The sequence below is a fragment of the Hemibagrus wyckioides genome, linkage group LG10 (genome assembly GCF_019097595.1).
Source record: "Hemibagrus wyckioides isolate EC202008001 linkage group LG10, SWU_Hwy_1.0, whole genome shotgun sequence".
NCBI classification, from domain to species: domain Eukaryota; kingdom Metazoa; phylum Chordata; class Actinopteri; order Siluriformes; family Bagridae; genus Hemibagrus; species Hemibagrus wyckioides.
In genome coordinates this window covers 17529892-17555313 of record NC_080719.1, presented here as the reverse complement: position 1 = coordinate 17555313, position 25422 = coordinate 17529892, and the positions used below count along the sequence as shown (strand labels likewise).

At 38.5% G+C, this 25422-nt stretch overlaps 2 protein-coding genes across 2 annotated transcripts; one reads left to right on the top strand and one right to left on the bottom strand.

The window, feature by feature from the left end:
* Window positions 1–634: 634 nt before the first annotated feature.
* Window positions 635–13030, bottom strand: ushbp1 (Usher syndrome 1C binding protein 1). Its single transcript, XM_058400983.1, has 14 exons — window positions 12703–13030; window positions 10500–10618; window positions 10264–10415; window positions 9182–9348; window positions 8808–9017; window positions 8379–8608; window positions 8081–8221; window positions 7865–7941; window positions 6872–6953; window positions 6472–6700; window positions 5125–5283; window positions 3242–3339; window positions 2977–3099; window positions 635–1720 (listed from the first exon to the last, which is right to left on the bottom strand). Exons 1-14 carry the CDS (start codon window positions 12709–12711, stop codon window positions 1555–1557), a joined length of 1962 nt encoding a protein of 653 aa, XP_058256966.1. The 5' UTR covers window positions 12712–13030; the 3' UTR covers window positions 635–1554.
* A 776-nt stretch (window positions 13031–13806) lies between these two features.
* babam1 (BRISC and BRCA1 A complex member 1) lies at window positions 13807–20542 on the top strand. The gene is made up of 9 exons (XM_058400984.1): window positions 13807–13949; window positions 15610–16028; window positions 16127–16185; window positions 16265–16385; window positions 17330–17408; window positions 17516–17540; window positions 18404–18533; window positions 18641–18727; window positions 20134–20542. The coding sequence occupies exons 2-9, from the start codon at window positions 15621–15623 to the stop codon at window positions 20332–20334; spliced, it is 1110 nt and encodes a 369-aa protein (XP_058256967.1). The 5' UTR covers window positions 13807–13949; window positions 15610–15620; the 3' UTR covers window positions 20335–20542.
* The last annotated feature ends 4880 nt before the right edge of the window (window positions 20543–25422 follow it).

Genomic DNA, 25422 nt, shown 5'->3' with positions numbered 1-25422 from the left:
GTCAGTGCCCTCTGTGTGTTTGAGTGTGTGTGAGTGAGTGACATAGAAAGAAAGTATGCTTTAGAAGAAGGGGGGGATATTAATCCATTCTGCAGCCTGTGATTGACAGGCTCTGTCACTGTTCTCCGACACGGAGTATTTTTCCCAGGCATCAGAGCGTCACCAGCGTCCTCACAGTCAACAGATGCTGGCGCTTTATGGCACCTTGTTTTCCCACCACTGCTTTTCATTTCACTCACTTGTTTGCTATTTATGGCAGGCTCATTCCTTAGCTAAAGAGTATGTAGTGTGTGGTACAAAACATGTTAGTTTAGCTGAAAAAACCAGATACATTGGCACTTGACTTTAAAAAAAACAACAAAAAACTAACCTGTATCATGTTTTCATGGTTACTTTTTACACCAGATACCGCTCACAGCATGTGAGATGAGATCAAATATAAAGTTCGCACAATTGACATATAACTATAGGAAGATATGATAAAAATATATTGAGATTCTCAAAGACATGACTAGAATACCCAGTAGGGTTGCCAGGTTTGCCAGCAACTGAAATAATCTTAATAAGATCTTTCATAATGTCTACAAATATACATTTACCACCAAAATGCAAAAAATAACTCAGCTGCTTACAATCAGTTTATATCTATTATTATTTTGGTTTATTATATTAAAAGATATCACATCACAGAAAAGTGCACGGTGACAGAATTGATCATGATATCGATATTATATCATCGTATAGCCCCTTAAGAATAACTGCTGTGCTCAGAATTCATTATCATTACGCTGATCAGTGCAGCGCATGCAGCAGACTCGGTCATCCATCCCTCTGATCTTCTTTATCTCTAGCTTAGGGTAGAGTCTCAGTTAAGCATGGCCTCATAACCCTTACATTCACAGGCTTCAACAACGGTACAGGCCGCCCTTTGACCCCCGGGGGTGTGACACTCAACCTTTGCCTCAACCTTCTGACTGGCATTCACAGCTGCGGCCGACTGCCCCGAGGCTGGGGGTTGGGTGCGTGCAGTCTTGAGAAAGGTGGACTCAGTAAAAAGAAGAGACAAATGGCTGAGCTGAGATCCTCTTTAGGTTTAGCCTCTTTTGTCTTTTATCTTTTGTGTGACTGGAGCGAAGGGCCAGATCGTTGCAGGGAGCGTGGTTTTTTTGCATGCAGAAAAATACATGACCTTTGGTAAACACTGCTCCCATTTTCTCGCGATCTGTTCATCCCAGTGTTCCCACAAAGACACCTTTAAATGAACAAGCTTATATGCTTTGAATAATAACACAGAATGGTTTGTAAAAAAATAAAAAAGGACACTCATTAGCTCTAGGGTGGTTTATACAGAGAGGTTTAAAAGACACTTAAGGCATTGCTTTGCAAATAATTTAGCAACGTATTTTCATTCAGACGCTTAAATGAAACTTTTCACCGTGACCTAAACAACGTCATAAACTCCCCTGCTCTAAGGTGCCCCCTGAACTTAAGTTACATGAAATGTTTTGCTCAAGTATCTTTATTACAGTTATATTCTAGTTTATAAAATGTATTTTAGAGCACTGTCTCCTCCTTCTTCCACTCCAGTGCCTCCAGCGTGTTCTTCAGTTCAGCCAGTTGAGACTCGTGACGTTCCTGCATGGCCGTCATTTGTCTCTCGATCCTCCACAGCTGCTCGTGGTGCTTTTTGCGAGCGCTCCTGCATGCGCTCATGGCTTTACTGTGAAAACGAAAGCCTCGGATTAATTCAACCGCTCACAATCAGACTCTTCAAGTTTTAACGCAATAGTGTTAATGGGAAATCAGAATGATTCATGTTATACTAAATGTAGTTTGCCTTTTTTTAAGAAGTTACAGGGAAATTTAGCTAAGCTTATTAACTACACAACTGATCATGTTCAAATGCTGCTTTAAAGAGAATTTATGATGAACATCATGAACAATATCAAGCAAACACATCATGTATTATTTTTTAGAATGTAAATAATGTAATGTAAAGGAAGAAATGATTGTATTTAACAAAGGTCCTGGCATTAGGGCCATGTCTCCATTGGGACGGATTTTATTTTAATCAACATTATGTCAAAATGCATTGTATTTAAATGACAAAAATACATAATTCCCATAGTATACTTGTTAGTCTTGTATATAAATGTATAGTTTTATAGGCCAGGTGGTGGCCTGGTGCAGTTTAATTATATAATTTATATATATTTCATTTCATTTTTGAGTTCACAGGTTTCTTTGTTTCGCTGAATGTAGCATACAGAACCTTCAATTTCCTGTGAATACCTTCAACATCAACACAAATTCCAGTGCCACACAATAAAATTGAATCCTGAGTTGTAATTTTCAGTGATTGAGCAGTCCAGACTGTTTAGTTCATGACTCATAACATTTATCACTTGGAGTTTCAGTACAATGCTTATTCACTATTCACATTTGCCATCAGCTTGATATAAAAATGCATTGCATCTGTAAACGATCGAACAAAAAAGTTGAGTGTGGCGTTATCATTAACTATGCTGCATATTATTTACTGCCAAATGATTAAAAAGGTTACAGGTTTCATCAAACCTGCAGGTTAATCTCATTATACCTGTAAATATCACCTTACATTTCAGTATACAATTCATCTGCAACATAGAAGCTCTTTATTTTTGTCATTAACAATTCTCATTTCACATTCAGTTCAAATATGAAAATATATTTAGAGCACCTCATCTCTTTCATATATTCTGCAGCTTAACAACTTCGGGCTGCAGCAACATATAGCTTCCTCGAAATCTGAAACTTTAATCAGATTACATCCTCTTCTGTGAGGCATTAAGCATTACCCATGATGCTCTGTCCTCTAATCTGAAGCTTAAACCTAAAAAGTAGCCCTTATCCTTAAGTGACTCCCAGACCATTTGAGTTCACCAGTAAAAAAAAAAAAAAGAAAAAAAAGTTACTGAATAAATAATGGTGCTGTACTTGTGAAAGAACAAGAGGCGGGCGACTTCCTCCTTGTTAACTCTCCTCTGTGTGGTGCAGTCTAACATCTCTGCGTCCAACAACTCTCGTAAAGACGTCATTCTCCTCTTCAGGGTCTGCTCCCTGCAGAAGAAAACAGGAAAGAAACATTTGTTCAATTTTACTCTTCATGTTTATAGTGATATTACATCGATATTTATACTACTGTATGCTGCATTTCCATTGGTTAATTCAGGGTTTTTTCAAGTCACAAAAACCTTTGCACCTTTGTAGCACTGCCTGAAGATCTCTCATGATGGCTTGATTCCTTGGCCCAGGATTTACCTCTCCACTCTCCAGCATGGCCCGATACTGCTCTGTTCTCTGAACGAAACAGTCTTCATGTTAACTTGCAGGGACCAGCACATCAATTTGATATACCTTTCTGTTCGCTAAATTATTTTCTATGGTTATGAATAACAGACAAATTTCTCTCTAAAATGTTGCCTGAGGATCAGTATGTCCAGGACTTTTCATGATGAAGTATTATGATGATGAAGCTCAAGCACAGATCCAGCACATTCTTCCAGCCTGATATCATCATGAAGCAAAGATTCATTATAAAGATTTGCAACAGAAAGTCTAATCCTGTTAACCAGTACAGTGGTGTTGTGCAGAATGAATATCAACTTTTACAATCAGTATAAACAAATGAATTTTTATTTTATTGCTGCGAGACTGATATAAAATGAGTCAGGACTTCAGTGTGAGACGTGTGTTTTTCCCTCTGTTGGATAACCTACACAGAATTTTACTGGTTGAAGATAACACCTTCAAATTTTAGATGCTTATAAATAAGTCAAAGAGCAGAAATGGGTTTGATATCAACATTTAAACATTTGTTTGAAGAAAAACAAATCTTTGTTTTTTTGGAATTGTTCTATGAAACATTTTCCTATAGTAGCCTAGGTAAAAACAGAAATACTTATGAAAGTGTCTTCTGTCATATGAGCCATGAACCACCACTGTTTAGTGCAACATGACAAAGAAATTCAGTACGGAACAAAGACACAACAAAACAGGTGCAGCTTTTTTGGCTTCTGATAAAAAGAGTTAAATTTCACAAATTGACCCAAGATCAGTTTTCCAGTTCTGCATTGTGTCTTACAATCTTTCTTACATTACACTGCAATGTCAAAACCATATTCATGGCATATTTAGAGAAGAAATCTCAGGAAAGCATTTTAATACAGTTTTGTCCAAAATAGTTTAGATTCTAAAAAATAAAACAGAATGCTGGAAAATCCACAAATTGAAGCATTGTCCAAATCATCACAACTTTGGCTATCTCAGGTTGACCCTCCCTACAACTCCGGTATATACACTTTACCCTTACTCAATCACGCAATTAACTAATCATGCAGAGAATGGTACAAAAACATCCAGTGAGCAGCAGTCGGTCATGAGAAAGGTCAGCGGAGAATGGGCAGACTGGTAAGGGCAGACAATAAAGTTACTGTAATTCAATTAAACACTCTTTATAACCATGTCGAGTAGAAATGAATCTCAGAAGTGGATGCGCTACGACATCAGAAGATTTCTAGGAACCGGAGAGTTTAGTAACACTCGTTTCTCGGAAACTAATCTCCCGATCCTTTTCCAGTCTTCAACTGTCCAGTTTCAGTTTATCAGCTGTGCATAAAATACACCATCTGGGAATTCTATGACACAGCTGTGGAAATACGAGACTCATGTCTTTAACACATTAGTCCTTATTGTAGAAACGTTGTAATGATCCCTCAAGGTGTATAACTGCCCGAAAGCATTTGGCATCGCAGACCAACTGCAACATTCTTGGCTTTGTTTGCTTGGAATAATATCAGACACAAATATTGTAACCATATTACAAGGGGATTCTTCTACTGTATGGTGGGAAAGAACCTGGCATTTAATCATTGTGTGTGACTCACACTTATAATGTCATCAGTCTGGTTTGGTTAGCATGACATTTACAGCAGGGTATGTGAATTGATACTGCAGCTATCACAACAACACAGACTTAAAAGCATTCTGTTAAAAGTGAGTAGGTAGCACAGGTCTGAACAGGTTCTGCACACTATCAGGTCATGCCCTAATGCTAATTAGGCCACGTGGCGGGAAGAAAAGCACCTGTTGTTCTGCCCCCCTGTCCTCCAGCTCCTCTCGCAGGCTCTGTGCCATGGCAGACCCAGCTGAGCCATGACACCTATGGGCCACCAGAGAAAACTCTAGAGAGCGTCGCTCCTTCTCCTTCAGCCTGATCAGTTCCCGCAGCTCAGACATCTCCTCCTGCAAATTAAGCAGAAAGACAACATGACTCTATGACTTTAACATAACATAACACAAAATATAATATATGAGTGTTAAGCTCAGGTATATTTTGCTGCTGTGTAAGTTGTCGATGGTGAAAATGAAAAAAAGTAATAGCAAGTCTAGGTCTCTTGTCTGATTTTGAGGAGGTTTCTGGACACACGTCTAACATCATGAATACGTCCATGCTTAGAAAGAACAATCACAAAAACCATAGCAGCCAACGTTTACAATCGAGAAAAGTCTGGAAAACACAAATCGGATTACAAAACAAATTACACAGAGGACGCATACCAGGTCATGCAAATACACACTGAAAGTGACCGGGCTTGTGGATGTTGATTTGCATAAAGCCTTTTAACTAGCTAGATAGCTAATATTACTCCAGTAGCTCAACAACTTAAAATAGCTCAAAACAGGCTCAGAGCTACACAACGCCCATGCAGAAAGCAAACTCCGATTGAGTTTTAGCTGAGACATCACAACCGAGAAACCCTTTTTGTCAAAAAGAGCTTGTGTTTTAAGCTAGTTAGCCAGCTAGAATTAACCAGCTAGCTTGATCTGTCTGTCCATGTGTACAAATACACATCAGGAATGGGTTCACAAGAGAGCATACAGTTTACAGAGACAGTGCTCACTTGCCAGCTAGCATGAGCAATCTAATTAGTCAAGTCAAGAAGATTTTATTGCCATTTCAACCATATATAGCTGATGCGGTACACAGTGAAATGAAACATTTCTCCAGGACCCTGGTGCTACATAAACAACACAGAGCTAAGGACTAAAGAGTAAGCTGTCCTAGCCACATAAAGTGCATCATGTTTAACTAAAAGACAAGATCACATCTTACATTAACTGAAGCACTTGATCTGTATCTGATCTTATGCACTGAATTCCTTTCACATGAGTGCTGAGTGAAAAATTTGTATGATCATGTATACAAATGTTCCTAAATGCTAAATGAAAAACTATACAAGAGAAACATCAGCTAAAATCAGGCAAGTCATTTGAATGGGTTTGTCTAAATAAAATGGCATTAAAATAAGAGAAAGTGTGAGAATCAAAAGATGGTGCACAGGTCTGACGAAACGTACCCTTATTTTGGGGTTCTTTTCTTGGGATCTGAGCCAAATTTCATTTACAGTACACGTTATGAGGTTAGCTCACCCTGACATTGACTAGCTCATGCAGTAACGCTGCTTTCTCTTCTTTGGGGTTGTTTGAGGACAGAAAGCTTAGCCTCCTCGCACCAGCCAGCGTTCCTGTATCAGGGCTGAGCTTCCCTTCTCCTGTCCTGGTTTCCTGAGGAATACACACTGCTGACCTGTCCTGCTTCAGACGGCTGATCCTCTGCTGAATGACTCTAGTCTTTTCTTCATACTCCTCTACAGACAAACTAAGAAGTAGAAAATTTCATTTCATTTCAGACTGAAGACAGAACGCAGGAAAGGAATAAGTGCTTTAGAGTTTAGGAGTTTAGAGTTGAAAGATTCAGAAATTTTCCTGACTGCATATGCAATCGTACTGCATATAAGTGAGTAATTAAGAATGAAAGGCTCTTTGTGACCTGTTCTGGGTGGTCAGTGCTGTACAGGATGACTCCTCATTAGCAGCATTCATACTGCCAGTGTGTTCTTGGGTAAACGGCTCTGTAATGAGAAATCGGAGTGAGATTAGAAAGAGGAATTAGGAAGAAAGGAAGAAAGTGAGAGTGAGGCAGAGTGGATTACCAGTGTGTGTGTGTGTGTGTGTGTGTGCGAAAGAGAGAAAGAAAGAAAGAAAGAAAGAAAGAAAGAAAGAAAGAAAGAAAGATTTTTTAAAACAAATACAAATTCATATAGATTATTGTTATTATAAAAATAATTATTATTATATATTAATAATTATATTGATTAAGAATCAAATAATAATTGTAGAATATTATCATAAATATTATATTATTATATTATTATATTATTACACTGTTATAATTATTATGAATCATAAAAGAATATTTAAGAAGTCTAAAAACTAAAAATCTAGTACGTATTTAATCAGGATTTTTGGTGTGTGTTTAAGGAATTAGTTATTGTTCTCTGGAACATTATAAGGCAATGTAAGACATACACCGAGGATTATTATTATTAGTAGTAGTAGTAGAAGTAGTATTTAAAAATATGTCTGTGTTCTGCACACATTTGTAGGTTTGTGTAACATCATGTAAAATGGTACAGACCAAAAATCAGCAACAAAACAACACTTTCTGTTAGTGATGAACAGCTGATGAACATCACAGCAGATTCCAAATACTTGACTGGAAGTATAAGACATTTTGAAGACAAGATTTCACATATTTAGCTAGCGTTTCTTGCTACCTCTCTCAAACATGGGATAAAAATGTAACATTAGGTGACGTTCACAGATTCACAGATTCACATCTCTTTTTACAAAATAAATCCTTGCATTGCTGTATTCTTTAAAAAAATTGTTTTCTATCTGAGAGAAAGAGAGAAAAACAGTTTGTGTGTGTGTGTGTGTGAATGTGCATGAGACACATGACACATATTGTGTGTAAGGTTACCTGCTAACGCAGCATACTCTCGTTTCCTGGCTTCATACAGGGTCAAAAGCTCGCTGCAAGCCTCTTCACATTCTTCACTGTCAGTCAAAAATATGTTTGTTACTCTCAGATACAGACACAAATAAAACATTGTTTTGCTAAAGCCAAGCAGTATTAGTGAGTAATCTCACATCAAAACACCATTTTTTTAGTGAGTGAAGCAGTCGACACACTCACCAGTATGTGAGGGCCATGTGCAGAGCTGAGCAGTCTGCCTCGTGGCGGCTCAGAGCCATGCTGATCTGCTCTGACTCGCTCTTCCTTCTCTCTAGAGCTGCTGTTAGACGCTCGTTTCTTGCTTTTAGTCTCTCCAAGGACCTTCACTCCAAACCATATATAAATATATATATAATTGCAGAAGATGCTGGATTTGTATGCAACAGAAGTTTTATACATTAGTATTACAATTTCTGCAATTACATGAAAAAAAAACTTGGAATGGTTTGTGTTGGAAAATGCCAAGTACATGCCTCACCTCTGGAGACGCTCCGTCTCAGTTTCCAGAACTGAGCTGCCAGAACTGGGTCTTGGCGGCCTGGACGGAGAGCTAGGGGGTGAGATGGGCATTCTACGCGAGAAAAGAGGAGATGCAGGGATCGGAGAAGATGCCCAACAGGGGCTCGGGGTCCTACTAAAGGACAAGGATGGGCTTCTGGGAGGGGAACAACTAGCTGTAAACAGCCATTTGTTTTTCAGCTCGTCCAACTATTGCCAAAAGGTGCATTTTAGAGGCTGTTAGACATTTGTGAAATTGCTCAACAAGACAGATTTTGTAGTTCCAGTGCAAAACTAATCAATTAAATGTTGCACACAAAACAAGTCCTGGCTAGTTCACTATATTTGGGTTATGAGGGAAAAAGCAAATGCATTTTTTGGCTTGATTGATTATAACATGGTGCATAACCTTCTCTTGAAGTCTTTTCTTCTCCTCCTCCATCTCCATGATGGCTCCTTCCATTTTCTTCTGTTCTGCTTGATATTTCTGCAGGCTGCTGCTCAGTTTCCGGTTGAGTTTATCCAGTGACAGAACCTCTTTTTGATACTTTTGACGCTCTTTAGTGGGTAATGCAGATGGGTACGTGATTCCAAGCTCCCTCTCCATTTCTTCTAATACCTGAGACAGCAGTTTAATGGAGCATTTACATAAATGATGGTGATCTTATGCACAAAAAGCAATTTAGGGACATGTTATTAGAGATGACAGCATTGCTGTTGTGAACCATCTCTTAAACCGGGGTTTGGTGTACCTCATGAGAATGTGGAATGGTAGAACCTTACTTGTGTGGCCTGAACCCAGGTATTACGTGCTGCAGAAATGTGCTCCTCCTCCTGGCCTTTTTCATCATGGTGAACATGAGGAGCGACCAGCTTTCTCCCTCTGACGGCAGATGACTCTAGAGTGGACAAAACCTGCTGGAGCTTTGTCCATAGCTCTGCACTGCACCCTGTGGCCAAACATGATAAATGCAATATGAAGATTATGGAATATATGGAATGGAAAATTTCTATTTAAAAAAATAAATAAATAAATAAATAAAATATATTTTTCTGTTGTTTCTGCCTCTTTCACTTTTATTTCACTTAAATTTAATTCAATTAAATAATAAAGTTATGAATGATAGAGGGAAAGAATAATAAAGTTAATCATTTTTATTTACATTTATCTCTAAAGAACAAGCCAGTGGTGATGGTGGTGAGGAAAAACTCCCTGAAATAGTATAAGGAAACCCTGAGAGGAACCAGACTCAAAAGGGGAACCAATCCTCATCTTGTACACACTGGAGAATGTGATTTTAAACCATTTCCTTTTCATAACTGTACACCATATAGTAAAGAGCATTAGCATCATTTTTTATTTCATTATAGTTTTAATATAAATTTATTCCTTGTCAAAACTATTGAATGTTCAGTGACTGAGACCTGAAATGACTTTTAAGATCTTATTATATATCTTTTGTAATGAGAATAAAAAATTCAACCTGTCATGTCATCAAGTCCATCATCCTGAAGATATCAATGAAAAGAATAGCTTTATGTCTAAAAGGAATAACACTTGAGACTCCTTCCAATAATGCTAAATAAGACATCTGCTACAGAAAACTTTGTGAATCAATGATAAACCGGTGAGATGAATTACAGCTGGAACAACTGCCAGAATTCTGTTATCTGATGGAGAATTCAACCGTGTAGATATCTGTATTCACTCTTTTCACTGAACGTAGAAACATCTGAACTGTTTAATAGAAAAAAAAGAAAAACTCTCTATCAGGAGACAAATCTACATAACAGCATATGAAATGACTCCAGTAGCACCCAGTTTGGTGTGACTGATGGTGTGATGTTGCAGAAATATAACTTGCCTTCATCTTCCTCTGAGTTTTGCTTGGTGACTGACTTCACAGATGCTGTTCCTGTATGAGCCACTGGGCTGCTCTGTGGTGCCAGGGGACTGGACGTCAGCCCTGAAACTGGCTTACAGGCTTGAATCTGGGTCTCATAGTCCCTTCGATCCCTAGAAAAAAAAATCCTGCTAAGTTTTAGGTTTGTACACAATGTAAATATTTTCTCACAGACACAGGAGTGTGTGCGTCCTTACCGTGGGATTTTCAGAGCACCCATCTTCATATTAAGCTCAGATATGATTTGGAGCAATGTGCCAACTTCGGCCTCGCACTGTGCCAGCTCTGACTCGGCACACGCCAAGCTGTCTGTATTCTACAAGAGAGATTTCTAAGTTAAATAAATACATCACTTTCTTTAAATTACTTACTTACTGTTTATTTTTATCTCATTTAATACAACTGACGGTTAAGGACCTTGGTCAAGGGCCCAACAGTGGACCTGGCATCCAAACTCACGACCTTCTGATTAGAAATCTAACACCTTAATCTCTAAGCTGAAAGCAGTGTACAGAACTGAACAGAAAGAATGATGTACGGCTTTCACATGTGTGTCTAATGTGCAAGAAATCTTACATACGCAAGTTTGCTAACAGTTTACTGATTGTCACCTGTAAATAGGTGGGATACATTAGACAGGAAGCAAACAGTCAATTCAGTTGACATATTGGAAGCAGGAAAAATAGGCAAGAGTGACTTTAACAAGGGACAAATTGTGACGTCTAGATGACTGGATCAGAACGTCTCCAAAACAGCAGGTTAGAACCTACCAAATATGCTCCACGGAAGGACATCCAGTGAACCGATGACAGGGTCAGGTGAAATGAAGGCTAGTCTGTTTAGTTTGATCCCACAGAAGAGCTACTACAGCACAAACTGCTGAAAAAGGTAATGCTGGCTATGATGGAAAGGTTTCAGAACACTCAGTGCATCTCAGATTGCTGTTTATGGAGCTGAGTAGCTGCAGACAAGTCAACATCTCTATGATGAACCCTGTACGCTGTTAGTGCCTACAGTGGGCACATGAGCACCAAAAATGGAGCAATTAAAGAAGATGGCCTGGTCTGATGATTCAGGTTTTCTTTTCCATCATGTGGGCAGATGGGTCAGTATACATTGGCACAAGGATGCACTATGGGAAGAAGGTGAGTGATCTGGGCAATGTTCTGCTGAGAAATCTTGGGACCTGACAGCTATGTGGATGTTACACTGACTTGAATCACCTGACTACACATAAACCAGGAATGGTTTGAGGAACATTACAAAGAGTTCAGGGTGTAGATTTGGCCTCCCAGTTCCCCAGATCTCAGTTCAATTGAGCATCTGTGGCATGTGCTGGACTAATAAATCCGATCCACAGAGGACCAAACTCACAACTTACAGGACTTAAAGGATGTGCTGCTAAGGTCTTAGTGCCAGATACCACAGCACCCCTTCAGAGGTCTTATGGAGTCCATGCCTCGTGGCACAAGGGGAACCTACACTATATATGGCAGGTGGTTTTAATGTTATGGCTGATCGGTGTATATACTGTACGGTTGTGTACAATTGTTTGCACCCACTACAATTTCTATGTGAAAAGGTTACGACTGATTATCTACAAAAATTAACTCTTATGAGGATGCAAACTGCCACAAAACAATAAGACAACAATCCAACACAAAAGGTAAAATCAAATGAAAATGTATTTAAAGATTAGCCTTTAAAAAAGACGCCAGTGTTTTTCCGTGTTTTCTGTTCCCACCTGAGCTTTTGGATATGAAGGAGAGGAAGAAGTAAAGGTTGTGCATATGAGGTGAAGACGGAAAATACTTGTAAAAGAGATGCAAACTTTAAAACTGCTAGGATTTTCACTTCAGGTTATGTTATTTGACCTTTCCGGTTTCAGGTCATAATGAACATCTGCGAAACCAAACACACTGTGTTTCTGGGTGTGCAAACTTTTGCATGTGTAAATTGTTGAGGATTGAAAACATCCCTGGATGAAAATGTTACTGTTAGTGTACAGCCTTTTGTTTTAAACAAAGGAAACGGAGGAAACACACATCCTGAAAGCACACTTCCTGCTTCTCTACTTGACGACCTCAAATTCTCACAAAAATACTTAATTCTTAGTTCTTGATGTCTTTGTTAATGTATAAACATGGGATAGACATATGAGCTTTTTCTGGTGAAAAAAGGTAATCATTATTTGGTTGAAAAGTTAAACAGAAATGCATTAACCTGCAGTTTATTCACAGAACAGTAAATATCCTGAGGTTAATATCCATTATATGAATGTCATCTATGTCCATAAAATGGTTTAACACAGAGGTCTATTTCTCATGGAAACATGTAATCAGGCAATAAAAGGAGTTACGTTAGTCATCTCCAGGTCAACGTGCGAGGCAAGGGACTCACCTCTGTCATTCTGCTTCTCTTGCTACACTTCTCCCTCCGTCTCTTTGCTTAAGAACACAAAAAGTACACAGCAGAGCTGCAGGCTTCTGGACAGGATTGCCGTCCTGCTGCTCGGGGTGTGATTATAGGCTTGAGTAGATCCACACAGTGCCAGTCTCGTGGCATGCAGTGCTGTCGGATCAGGAAGAGTTGTTCTTTTTTCCCATCCCACCTCTTTGCTAGCTAGTGGTTGCTCTGACTGTATTCACAGAGGTTCATTTTCTCTTCTACATTGTGATAAAGACATCTGGTAACTAATGGAAGCCATGATTACAGCCCCCACCCATGCCCTTGCGTGATCTTTTCCTGTTTTCGTTTAGACTTGTTTGCCTATGTTGAAAACCAGAGCAAAAGTGTGTGTCGTAGGACAATCTTTTGTTAAAACGTTTGAGTTGTACATTATTAGAAAAGGTGTTATGGTATTACACATCCTTAGGCTACTGAGAAAAGGTATACAAAAGGTATTTGAGTTATTCTGGCATTCGACCAAAGTAAGCTTCCTCTTCCTTCATTTCCATGATTTTTTCAGCCTAGTAAACCTGTGGTATGTTTAACAGTTAAAATGGGCAACTGCTGCTTACGTAAAAGCTACATCCATCACCTACTTGAGAAATGGGTTTTGGAAGGAATTTCCTGGTTTGCATATGAAAGCTTTGGTTCTTCATCTTGCCAGTAAAGTAAAAAGTAAAGTCAAAAGATTGACCAAGCTCTATTTTTTTTGGGGGGGGGGTGCTCTGGAATTAAAACACTGAGTGAGTTTCTGGTTTATTTTATGTGCATAAAGAGTGCTTTAAGCTTCTGTATACAATGAAAGACTTGTGCTACGGTTCCCAATACACTCCCACTCAGACACAGGACAAAAATAATAAGTGAACAACAGACAAGAAAGTAAAAACAAAATTGTTAACTGTATGGAGTCAGAAAGTATAAACACACATTTTGGATTTCAGGAAATCATAATCTCCATTATGATTCCTCAAAGTCTTCATATTTTATTTCTGCTATATATTTTTCTACAATTATATATATATATAATGCTGATTCAAAAAATGTTCTGCAGAAGAGTTGATGATTTGTCCACTAGGTGGCGGTGGCGCTCTGAACGCGCCTCCTCTCTCCTTCTGAGTCTGTCAACGAAGTAGAGCCGAATGAGGAAGTGTTGAAGGGATTTCTTTCACGTATCTGTCGCTACCTTTTGACAGATTTCGGTAAGCTCTACAAACTGTTTATTTCAGATTGCGATTCTGTAAATAAACTCTTTTTATAGCACATTAGCTAGACATTTTTTTGCACACTTGCTGACGGGTGAAAAGCTTGTTAGCTAAATGCTACACTGCTAGCTGGTATACGAAGGCCGTATGTTAAACGGCTCTGTAGTGTACATGTAGTGCACTACGTGTGACGCGGAAACGCGCCATTTCTAACCCTATGTAGTGACCCTAGAAAGGGAATACATGGGATTTATGTTGCAGCCGGTTGTGGCTGTCGGGTTGTTTGTCATCTGGACGTTGTAGAGATTTGTGACTTTACTGTTTCATTGAAAAGACACTGCTCAGGTTGAGTTTTTGGCCTGAAAGGTGAGAACAGGCATGTGCGATATTTATTTATTTTTCTCCCTTTGCTCACAATTTACTTTTAGAAACAAAGATAATCAATTTATTTAATCCAGATAATCATTTATTCCCAGTCAGGTGTAAGAGGAGAACAGGAAGGTGTAATGATGTGAACAGATGTGCAGTCAGGAACCGCTTACTGGCAGCCTCCAAATGTTTAGTTATATAGTATTTATACAATATGATCTAGAATCTTCTTCTTCTTCCCTTAAGGGGTCTCCACAGCGAACCGTCTCTCTCCACCTATCCCTATCCTCTGCATCCTTAACACTTACACCCACTTATATCCTCATTTATTACATCCATATACCTCCTCTTTGGCCTTCCTCTTTTCCTCCTGCCTGGCAGCTCCATGCCCAACATTCTCCTACCAGTATGCTCACTCTCCTTCCTCTGAATATATCCAAACCATCTTAATCTGGCCTCCCTAACTTTGTCCCCCAAACGTCCAACATGAGCTGTCCCTCTGATGTACTCGTTCCTAATCCTGTCCAACCGTGTCACTCCCAAAGAGAACCTCAACATCTTCAGCTCTGCTACCTCCAGCTCTGACTCCTGTCTCTTCCTCAGTGACACTGTCTCTAAACCATTTAACCGATTATTAACATATACCTGCATTTCATTCTCCTTATACTCCAGCAATTTGCGAAAGTTGTTTATTTACTTAAAAATCTTTATTTACTTAACCAATTATATGCTCAAGCAGTTGAATTATAAATAGACCAATTAATCTCTTCAGTATTTCAGAGGGTTTTTTGTTGTTGTTGTTGTTGTTGTTGTTGCAACCAAAAATGCTTGATTTTGCAGTGAACCTCAATATCTTCAGCTCTGCTACCTCCAGCTCTGACTCCTGTCTCTTCCTCAGTGACACTGTCTCTAAACCATACAGCATGGCCGGTCTCACCACTGTCTTGTACACCTTCCCCTTGATTCTTGCTGATATTTTTCTAGCACACAGAACTCCCTACACCTTTCTCCACCCATTCCAACCTGCCTGCACTCGCTTCTTTACCTCTTTCCCACAATCATTACCACATCAAACATTACTCTAGGCTGTTGACCCCAAGTACTTAAACTCCTGTACCTTCTTCACCTCTTCACCCTGTAATCTTATTGTTCCACTATCCTCCCTTTCATTCACAAACATGAAAATAAGAATAAGGGTTAGCCTTTGAATGAAACATTCTTCTGAATCCAGTGTAAAATGTCATGATAACATTTTCAAAGTGAAATTTTGCTGCTCTTTGGTACACAGTGACTAGTGTGATGGAGGGCGCAGATCCAGGCCCAGCTGATGGAGAGGAGCGAATGGCAGAACTGCGGCCGAGGACACGGTCCAATCCAGAGGGAGCGGAGGACAGACGGAGCAGTAACGGTGGTCTGAACAGTCCTCCACCCTCACAGCCTACTGTGGGAAGTCGAGTGGAAGGAGAAGGAGAAGCAGCCAGCACTGACAGTCCTCCAGGTTCCACCTCAACCATCACCACTGCTATTCCCACTCCCATCGCTGCTGCAGCCACAACCACAGCAAGCAGCATGTCCAGTTCAGTGCCTGCTTCACTGGCTGCTGCCAAAGAAAGACCCAAACCCAGCCAGCCCTCACTGGCATCACAGATTCCTCCAGTAACAGAACTCCAGTTACGAGCACCAAGAGTCAACTGCCCTGAGAAAGTCGTGAGTCTAGAAAATCTTTTTGCAACTGTCTGACAACTAGAAACAGCTACCTAAATTCCATTCAGTTGGTGATGGGGTGTATTATGTCTCCAAATTAGATCATTTGTTTGGATTTGTCAGAAGAGATGTCCCTGCAGAAGCTGGAGTCCTTCAATGGGTAATATTCTTCACTCAAATTCCACCACAGTTACAATCTCAACAAAATCTGTATGTTTGAAGTGAGATCTCGTCTTCAGGTCCAAGACAAATGCCCTCAATATCTCCCAGAAGATGATCGAAATGTTTGTGAGAACAAAGCACAAAATAGACAAGAGGCACGAGTTCGCCTTGGTCGTGGTCAACGACGATGCCTTGTGGGTGAGTAGTAAATGGGTAACCTTTAATAAGATGCTATCGTCATCTGACCACGAGCTTCAGAATCCTGCACCTGATTGGTTATCCACATATTGGTGTACAAACCCTGTGACACAGTGGAACAGCATCACATATTTAAAAATTATTTAAGACTTATTTGTATGGAACACATAGCGGTCAGTAATCTATCAGGGATTATCTCTAGATTAAACTGGATTAAATAGGACTGATTATTAGCACGTACCTCCATTTTACTCTCCTTATACTACAGCAATTTGCAAAAGTTGTGTATTTACTTAAAAATCTTTATTGACTTAACCAATTATATCCTCAAGCAGTTGAATTATAAATAGACCAATTCTCAGTCTCTTCAGTATTTCAGAGGGTTTTTGTTGTTGTTGTTGTTGTTGATGCAACCAAAAATGCTTGATTTTGCAGCTTTTTTGTGCTTTTTATGGAAAACTACTTGAATTTCCAAGCACAGGATTCTTCATTTTAAGAAGACCATTATAGACGCATATGTAATTACTTCCTTTGATAGGTGTACTCATGTTCGATGCACATGAATCGAAGAGGGCTTTGGCTGAACATGCGTTGTGATGATGTCACACATCTCGGCCCAAATCTGCGGAAAATAGTCATTTTTTAATGAAAAAAAGGCATGACATAATTTGCTTGATTTTGCCCTCATTTCTGCAAAACCCTGGAGGCACTGATTTTCTAAAATTGTGTGATGATGTTCAAGCAAATGAATCAGCACTTACTGAGCAATCAGAACTGAGAATTCAGCGAAGCTGTGTTATAAATGTACACGTATGCATGTTAGAATATTTGCTTATTGTGGTGTATTGTATTGAAAAATTGTTTTAATTCACTACCACAAAATGCCAGTTGTTGTAAATCCTCATCAGGGAATTAAAAAGTATTTGTAATTTTCTCTTCCCTAGCTATCAGGCTTTACCTCTGACCCACGGGAGCTGTGTAGCTGTTTGTATGATCTCGAAACAAATGTCTGTGAATCTTTCAGTATCCTTTTCACGCCCATGATAATCGATTACTGGATAAAGTGCCACATTACGAGATGGTAAAACTTGATTACTGTAAAATGATTATTTCTTAACACTTTAATCCAGACCTGGAGGATCTTCTCAATGTAATGTAAGTGTGATGCTGATCTTTGTGATGGATTTGAAGCTAAAGATATTTAATCTCTAGGCGTTTTGTGTTCTCATACATTTCTTTTGATAAGTTGATTGGAGCATCTAATTTATGCACATCATTGGGAATCTTACACTAGTTGATTAGAGCTTTATTATTATTATTATTATTATTATATATTATATTATTATCATTATATTATGTATTATTATTTTAGCTTTAATTCACGTCTTGGGTTGACTGTGTCTTTAAACAGTGTGTAATATTTGAGAAATTGATATCGTGAGTTTTTAATTTCGCTTTGGCCAATTGCCCGTAATTAGGATTTGTTTGGTTCACCTCAGACGGCATTTTTAGTGACTAGCGAAAATCTAGACACCTGTCTTAGAAATTTTTTTACGAATTTTGGACCTCCATAAGTCCGGTTCCTCAGGAGGATTTTCCAAGCAATATACCCTGAACAATATCTGTACAATATATGGAAAAACAAAAACTGTTGGACCACACAGACACTGCAGTATAGAGACACAAATCAGATCCCAGGGATGGTCCGAAAGGTTCATCTATACTGCAAAACTACAACAAAGGAAATGATGAAGGATTTGGTAGCACCAGGTACTAAAGTAAAAGTGCTATAAGAATAAAGCAGAAAGTAAACCTTTGGTAAAGGTTATATAAATTCTGTTTTATTCAGATTGGCTCAAAAGTGCAGCCTTTAAGAACGTTACAAGTCTGACACTGTTCCATTGCTTGGTGTATTGTTAAGTAATGACAGATCAATTCATTCATTTCTGTGTCTGGGAAAGTACTCATATTACATTAACATCATAATTACATGCTATAAAATGTCTCCTTCTGTATAGTCTCCAGAAGATCGAACTTCCACTGATGGACAACGTTCAGACGATCCCACCGCCCTTCGTGGTCCGTACTCTCCTCATTTACAGTCGGCACGCAGGCCAGCTGCAGTTTAACCCATCAGACGCTGTCAGTGTAAGTGAACGCATGTCTTATGTCATGTTTAAATCTTCCAGAACTGACACAATACGCTTTATTTTGGCTCACTTCATATGCTTCTCAAATGAAATGTTGTCTTACAGAAAATGCTACGCTCTCCGTACTTCTTCTTCGATGTCATTTACCTTCATAATGGCGCTGACGAGCAGATGGAGGACAGCAGCTGGAGGGTAATTTTATTTCCTTGTCTCGCTGCTATAAAGACTGAGATTAAAAATAGCAGTTATTATAACACAGTATCCAATCTTCTTACAGGTAACGGTAGGTGTGTGCATTCCCTAGCATTTTGTTTATGGAAAAGCTGATAATATGAAGTAATATTATCTGTAACGTCTCAGACATTTCAAATGAAACATGAGAGTATCCTGTGACAAGAAACAATTCAACACTTCCAGGTAAAATGAACACAAGATGAGAAAAAAAAAGGAAAGATGTTCTGCCACAATGCTCTATGTCTGTAGGCGTGATTAGAAGGAAGCAGTGCGTAAAGAATGAGTAGGAGGACCAGGGCTGCTTAATATTACAAAATGCAAGATTTTATTTGTCACATGCATAGTTTTATATGTTATGTGATGGTCCATATGGAGGAGTCTGATGGCCTGAGGGAAGAAGCTCCTCCTGGGCCTCTCAGCTTTAGCCATCAGCCAACTGAAAGGTATACAAGTTATTATAGTAGATTTATACCACAGTGATGCTAACAGCACAGAGTGGAAAGTAACACCGGCTACAGGGACTTGCATGGCAAACAGGTCACGCAATTCAAATGTAATTTAAACCTATGGATAAATGAGCTGTGTAATTGGTGATGGGAAGTTTTCTGTGAGGAGACCTTTTTCTTTTCTTTTTTTTTTAGAAAGAGTGTCAGTGCTTTTTAACAGTCAGAGATAAAGCATTAGGTTTACAACCACAGGAATGTCTTCAAGATAAAGGGGTTTGCAGTTTCTTTGTAACACAACAGGCTCCATTTTCTGATTGTATTAACTACCCGAGAGGACAAAAAAAGAGCCGCCGGTGATAGGCTGTTTTAAGCTACTATTACATATTGTAAGTGATCACATGATAACAGGAAGTAACTCGTCTCACAGACAGCTCATATCATTACATTCTTCCCACACTAAGAGATCAAAAACCATGATATGTCATTCTTTAATAAATAGCTAGTGATTCGGTATAAGAGGACTGAAACACTTCACACTGTGCTGTTATTAGAACAGTCTGCGCCACAGCAAGACGTCTGTTATTAATTGTTTTCCTCGACCAGCACACCCTGGAAGTGTTTTCTTCCTTTTTATATTCATTCAGAATGACTTTTCTACTGATATTTTACTTTTACATCTATTTCTGTCTTAACATGGACTATTTCTTTGGCTTCTAATAATGAAAATGTCAATGAAGTCTAATTCAACATTATTAAATGGAATGTATATATTCACATTCGAATATAGCTGCATGTTTATCCTGTGTGTTAGTGCCCTTTGTCTTGAGCTGTTTGTTTACATTCATCCGATTATCTTTGCAAAGCATCCTGCGAGAGTAGCTTCCCTTACGATTTTCCGCCCACCTCTCCTCTCTACAGGACACGTATGAATCTTTCTCGAAGTTGGACTCGAAGGGGATGTGCTACCGTTTTGAAGTGTCACTGTGTGGCCCGGCCATCGAGCTGCATAACTGCATGGCTAAGCTTCTGTGTCACCCGTTGCAGAGGCCCTTCCAGAGCCATGCCTCCTACAGCCTGCTAGAGGGCGATGAGCCGCCAGAGATCGAGGCCACGGTGTAGAGCACCGCTCACTAACCCTGCTCCTGGAGATCACACTGTGGAGCTTCATCTGGATAATCAGTGTTCATGATGCACCAGATCGGCCGTGTCGGATTTGGGTTGGACGAGTTCTGTGACAAGGTGCAAGTAGATCTCCATGAACAGGATTAATGAAGGACTATTTGACGAAGCTTCTTCTTCTAAGTTGTCTCCTAAGGATGGACGTTTTCTATACTGGGGGAAAGAAAAAGAAAGCAAAATGTCTTCACATAAGGACTGCTGTGGATTTTCTTTAGCTTTGATCTGTTTAAGGGCAGAGGTCCATCATTTTTTTTCCTGCATCTACTCTCCTTTCACCTTAATTGTTCATGCAGTTAATGAAGCCACTTATATATATATATATATATATATATATATATATATATATATATATAATATAGAGTGGCTACATTTTATATATATATATATATATATATATATATATATATATATATATATATATATATATAAGTGGCTTCATTAACTGCATGAACAATTAAGGTGAAAGGAGAGTAGATGCAGGAAAAAAAATGATGGACCTCTGCCCTTAAACAGATCAAAGCTAAAGAAAATCCACAGCAGTCCTTATGTGAATATATATATATATAATTTTTTTTTTAAATATTGTCCTTTCATTTTACATAAAACACACAAAGCCTTCAGGCTAGAGTTGTGAATAGTGGTGAATCTGAATTATCTGTCCTCATTTTTAAATATCATAAAAATACACTGAAATAAACTTTGTGATTACTAGAATGTGTAAAGACGACCCTTCTGTTGAGAAAGGATGCGGTTAAATGAATGATCGAAAATAAATAAAATTGTGAGTTAAAACGAGTTTGTCGTATTTATGATAATACACATCATCTCTTTAAGGCAGATCTGTTTTTAAAAGTCTGTGAACTATACAGTAGTGATGTGTTTCAGATGAGCTAAATTCTTTGCTTTGTTGTGAAGATATGAAGAGACGTCAATCTGGATTACTTTCTAGCTGACACAATATCACTACGCAGTATCAACATTACAGAGACTTTCATTTATCACATGACGACGACACTGACCTGGATATGTGTACATGCAGAGTACAGTAGGATTTTAGGAACAGAGATTTGAAAGATCGTGGTTTAACTTAAAGTAAAGATGTGTACTTCCACCTGTACCAGAATCACGCAAAGCAAAGCAAAGCAAAGCACACACGAAGAATGGAAAACACTCACAAAATACTTCCAGGCTTCAACTGTCCAGTTTGGGTGAGCAAATATAGCCTCAGATTCCTGTTCTTACAGATAGGAGTGGACCCTGATGTGCTCTTCCATTGTTGTAGCTCATCAACCTCCAGATATTTCGAGTTACACATTCTGAAACGCTTTTCTGCTCACCATAGTTGTAAAGAGTTTATTTGAGTTACTATAGACTTCCAGCTCAGACCAGTCTGGCTATCCTACTCAAACCTCTCACATTAACACAGCATTTCTATAATACAGCTGGATGTTTGTTTGGTGTTTTTTATTTTTTTATCACACAATTCAGCTTTAAACACTGTTGTATGTGAAAATCTCAGGAAAATCAGCAGTTTCCGAAATACTCAAACCAGCGCATCTGGCAGCAACAACCACAGTGTCACTGAGATTCCCCTTCTGTTGTTAATGATCATCCTGTGAACACTAACTGAAGCTCTATAACTGTTACATGGCTTAATGATCCACACACTTTGCACAGCACCGAATGGACAACAGATTGATTGTTTAAATAAATCATACTTCGAAACCTATTGCACTTCAGAGAGGCTATAACAAAACTTTTAGATAATTTCTGTTGTACATACTTATTCCCATGAATTCCTGTTTATTGTTTAACCTCCCAACACACAAACCCACACAAGGAGGCCGTTTCTCTCAATAATTTATCTCATGTTGTTTGCTGCATTTGGTTCGAACAAACCGTTTGAACTTTTTGCGATGACTTGCATGTAAACGTAAACTCTGCTTTGAAGCTGTATCCTGCCATTTAAACTTGACATGTGCACAGTTCACAAAATAATTGTCGGAAGAGTTTTAATGGTTGCCTTAATCCCGCGCTATAATTTCCTTTCTTTAAGCCAATAATTAGCAGCCTTAAACATCTGTAACCTCCTCATTTCTCAGAAACGCAGTACACCGGCCCAAACTCAACTCCCGGCTTTTGCATATGTTCCCAGAAAGGGATCTGTGCATTTGCCCTACTGTGATTGTCTGCAATCTAATGTGACCTCTCCCCACCAACGCTTAGTACACAATGGTGTGTTTGTATTGTAATACTGAAACAATGTCAACAAGTCAACAAAGCTATTTAACCCAGCTGTTGTACCTATTAAAGTACTTTGTTATCACATTAGCAAAAAACAATGTCAATTTTCCATTAATATAAATAAATATGTATTAACATCTCGAATACGGAAATAAAAGACAATAATTATTGAACGCAATATGACTTTGGACATCAGAATGCTTCTGTTAAAGGATGATTTCAAGCTTGACCTCCCTATACAGCAGAGGGGTTGTTTTCCCTTAAAAGTCTGGTTCCTCTCGAGGTTTCACTTCAGGGAGGTTTTCCTCACCACTGTTGCCTCTCATTTGCTCATTAGGTATAAATACATTTGTTTTATTCTGAATTTTTAGATTCCTGTCTAGCTGCTTTGCGATAATGTCCATTGTTATAAAAGCTCTACTGTATTGAAATTAAAATTAACATCTGATAAAAACCATACTGGTTTCCTCCACACACTCAATTTAGAGCTACAGTATTATTAGAGCTCTCTACTGCATGAGTCAATAAGGTGAGATGTTCTGGCAACCTAAAAATCAATCATGAAACATGACACTGACATACAGTACATCTGTGCATTGTTTAGTTTCTGTTTATTCCTTTTTTTCCTCTTCCTCATTAAGGTTTTTTTCTATCATAATGTCTATATATTATGTCTACATAATTAGTTCAATTGCCCTTGTTGTGTCCATATGTTTTAAGACAAGATAAGAACTTTATTAATCCTGACGGAAATTCTTTAGATGTCTTTTTTGAATCTGAGGCGTGGGTGTGTTTTATTTTGGTTAAACCTTGCTGTATTTGTGAGTTTCGGTTTGAACAAAAAAGCACTAGATCACAAAACCTCCATTAAAAATACATTCAAGTATAAAAAAACTATAAAAGAAAAAACATTAAAATGGTGCATAAAGCAACCTGATGTTCCTAAAAGGAGTAATCCAAAATAATATTCACCGCCAAGTTGCCACTGTTGGGCCCTTGAGCAAGGCCCTTAACTCTCTCTGCTCCGGGGCGCCGTATCATGGCTGACCCTGTGCTCTGATCCCACTCCAAGGATGGGAGATGAGAAGAAAGAATTTCACTGTGCTGTAATGTGTATGTGACAAATAAAGGCTATTTCTATTTCTTTTCTATTTTCAAAGCCAAAATAATGAATAGCAGAAATTAGCAACTTATAAATCTTTCATGGGGCAATTTTCCTGTTTATGTCTTAAAACTGATCTATTATCTGTGAGGATCCTTTATTACCCTCTGCCCTTTTTGAAAAGGTTCTCCATAAATTATGCTTTCCTCTGAGAACACATTGGAGTGGAGACAATAGACTGCAGGAAAACCCCTGGCTTTCGTTATTTTCCCCTTTCACACCCGTCCTGGACAGGAGATTGGGCTCTGAACGTCATTGCTGCAAACAAGAACGCTGAGGATCAAACGAGTCCACTACCACCTCTAGCACGGCTGGGAATATTTGTTATTCGTTCCATCAAAAAAAAAAAGCTGACAGGTCACTATTGTTGTCCTTCTTGTCCCACCAACAGTTGGAGCAGCAGGACAGGAAGCTGAATTTTCGATGGCTTATTTTGAACGCTCGTGTTTATATGTGGCTTTAGATCAAGGAAGAGATAGAGCGAGGCTTGGATGCTGTCATTCACTTGCTAGTTGCTTTTCCTGTGCGACATAATGACTTGACTGGCCAAAGTTTACACTTCAGGAGGAAAATGTCAGAAGATAGAAATAAATCGGAAGAATCAGTAAACACAGTGTACCCCCACCCACCCCCACACACGTTATAAATATGTAGTAGAGTAAATAATGATGTCTTTAATACTTAAATATGAACAGATTATTGTTGTATGCTTGTGTAGATAGATAGATAGATAGATAGATAGATAGATAGATAGATAGATAGATAGATAGATAGATAGATAGATAGATAGATAGATAGATAGATAGATAGATAGATAGATAGATAGATAGATTCTGTACCAAAAATGTTGTTACAAAACACTGTCACTGGAGACTCCTTCCTATACTGTCAATTCTATTAAAAACAGAATAATAGAATGAATAATAACACTGTTTAGTACAGTTTATTCTGTATCATTACTGTGGCTTCAATTTCCTTTTATTACTAGTACTGTTCTTGTCTATATATTCTAAACTGTATTTTTATTATTATTATTATTATTATTATTATTATTATTATTATTATTATTATGCCCCTTCATGCTGCTCACGTGCCTTTAATTCCCCGTTCAGGGACAAATAAATTTTTTTGAATTGAATTGAATTGAATTGAAGAGCAGTTTATAAACTCTGTCTTGTCGCCGGAACTGCTTTCTCAGTCATGTTATAGAAAGTTAAATCAACACCTTTTGACCAATCAGATTTGAGAATTCAACCACGCTGTGGTATAAAACATATTACATCATAATATGGTGTACTATAATGTGGTAGGACCACTATAAAGAATAGGAGGATGGATGGATGGATGGATGGATGGATGGATGGATGGATGGATAGATAGATAGATAGATAGATAGATAGATAGATAGATAGATAGATAGATAGATAGATAGATAGATAGATAGATAGATAGATAGAGAACCCTACAATCCCAAAATAACTAATTTATCCAATGATAATAGGACATTAGATGAGGTGAGTTGCCATGCATAACTTAGCACAGATAAACACTTGGAGGAGGGTCAGGAAAGAGCTGCCCTACAGGATGTGGACACCAGTATATATAAGCACAGCAGCCATGCT

Bases quoted from the DNA above. Each gene is read 5' to 3' on its own strand.
- ushbp1 (XM_058400983.1), bottom strand. The intron at 8,609-8,807 runs GTTATGCACCAT...TTTTGGCAATAG, and splicing joins AGAAAAGACTTCAAGAGAAG to TTGGACGAGCTGAAAAACAA. The intron at 6,954-7,864 runs GTAACCTTACAC...TTCTCATTACAG, and splicing joins AGAGTATGCTGCGTTAGCAG to AGCCGTTTACCCAAGAACAC.
- babam1 (XM_058400984.1), top strand. From the start codon at position 15,621: ATGGAGGGCGCAGATCCAGGCCCAGCTGATGGAGAGGAGCGAATGGCA. The intron at 17,541-18,403 runs GTAAGTGTGATG...CCTTCTGTATAG, and splicing joins GAGGATCTTCTCAATGTAAT to TCTCCAGAAGATCGAACTTC. The intron at 18,534-18,640 runs GTAAGTGAACGC...GTTGTCTTACAG, and splicing joins ACCCATCAGACGCTGTCAGT to AAAATGCTACGCTCTCCGTA.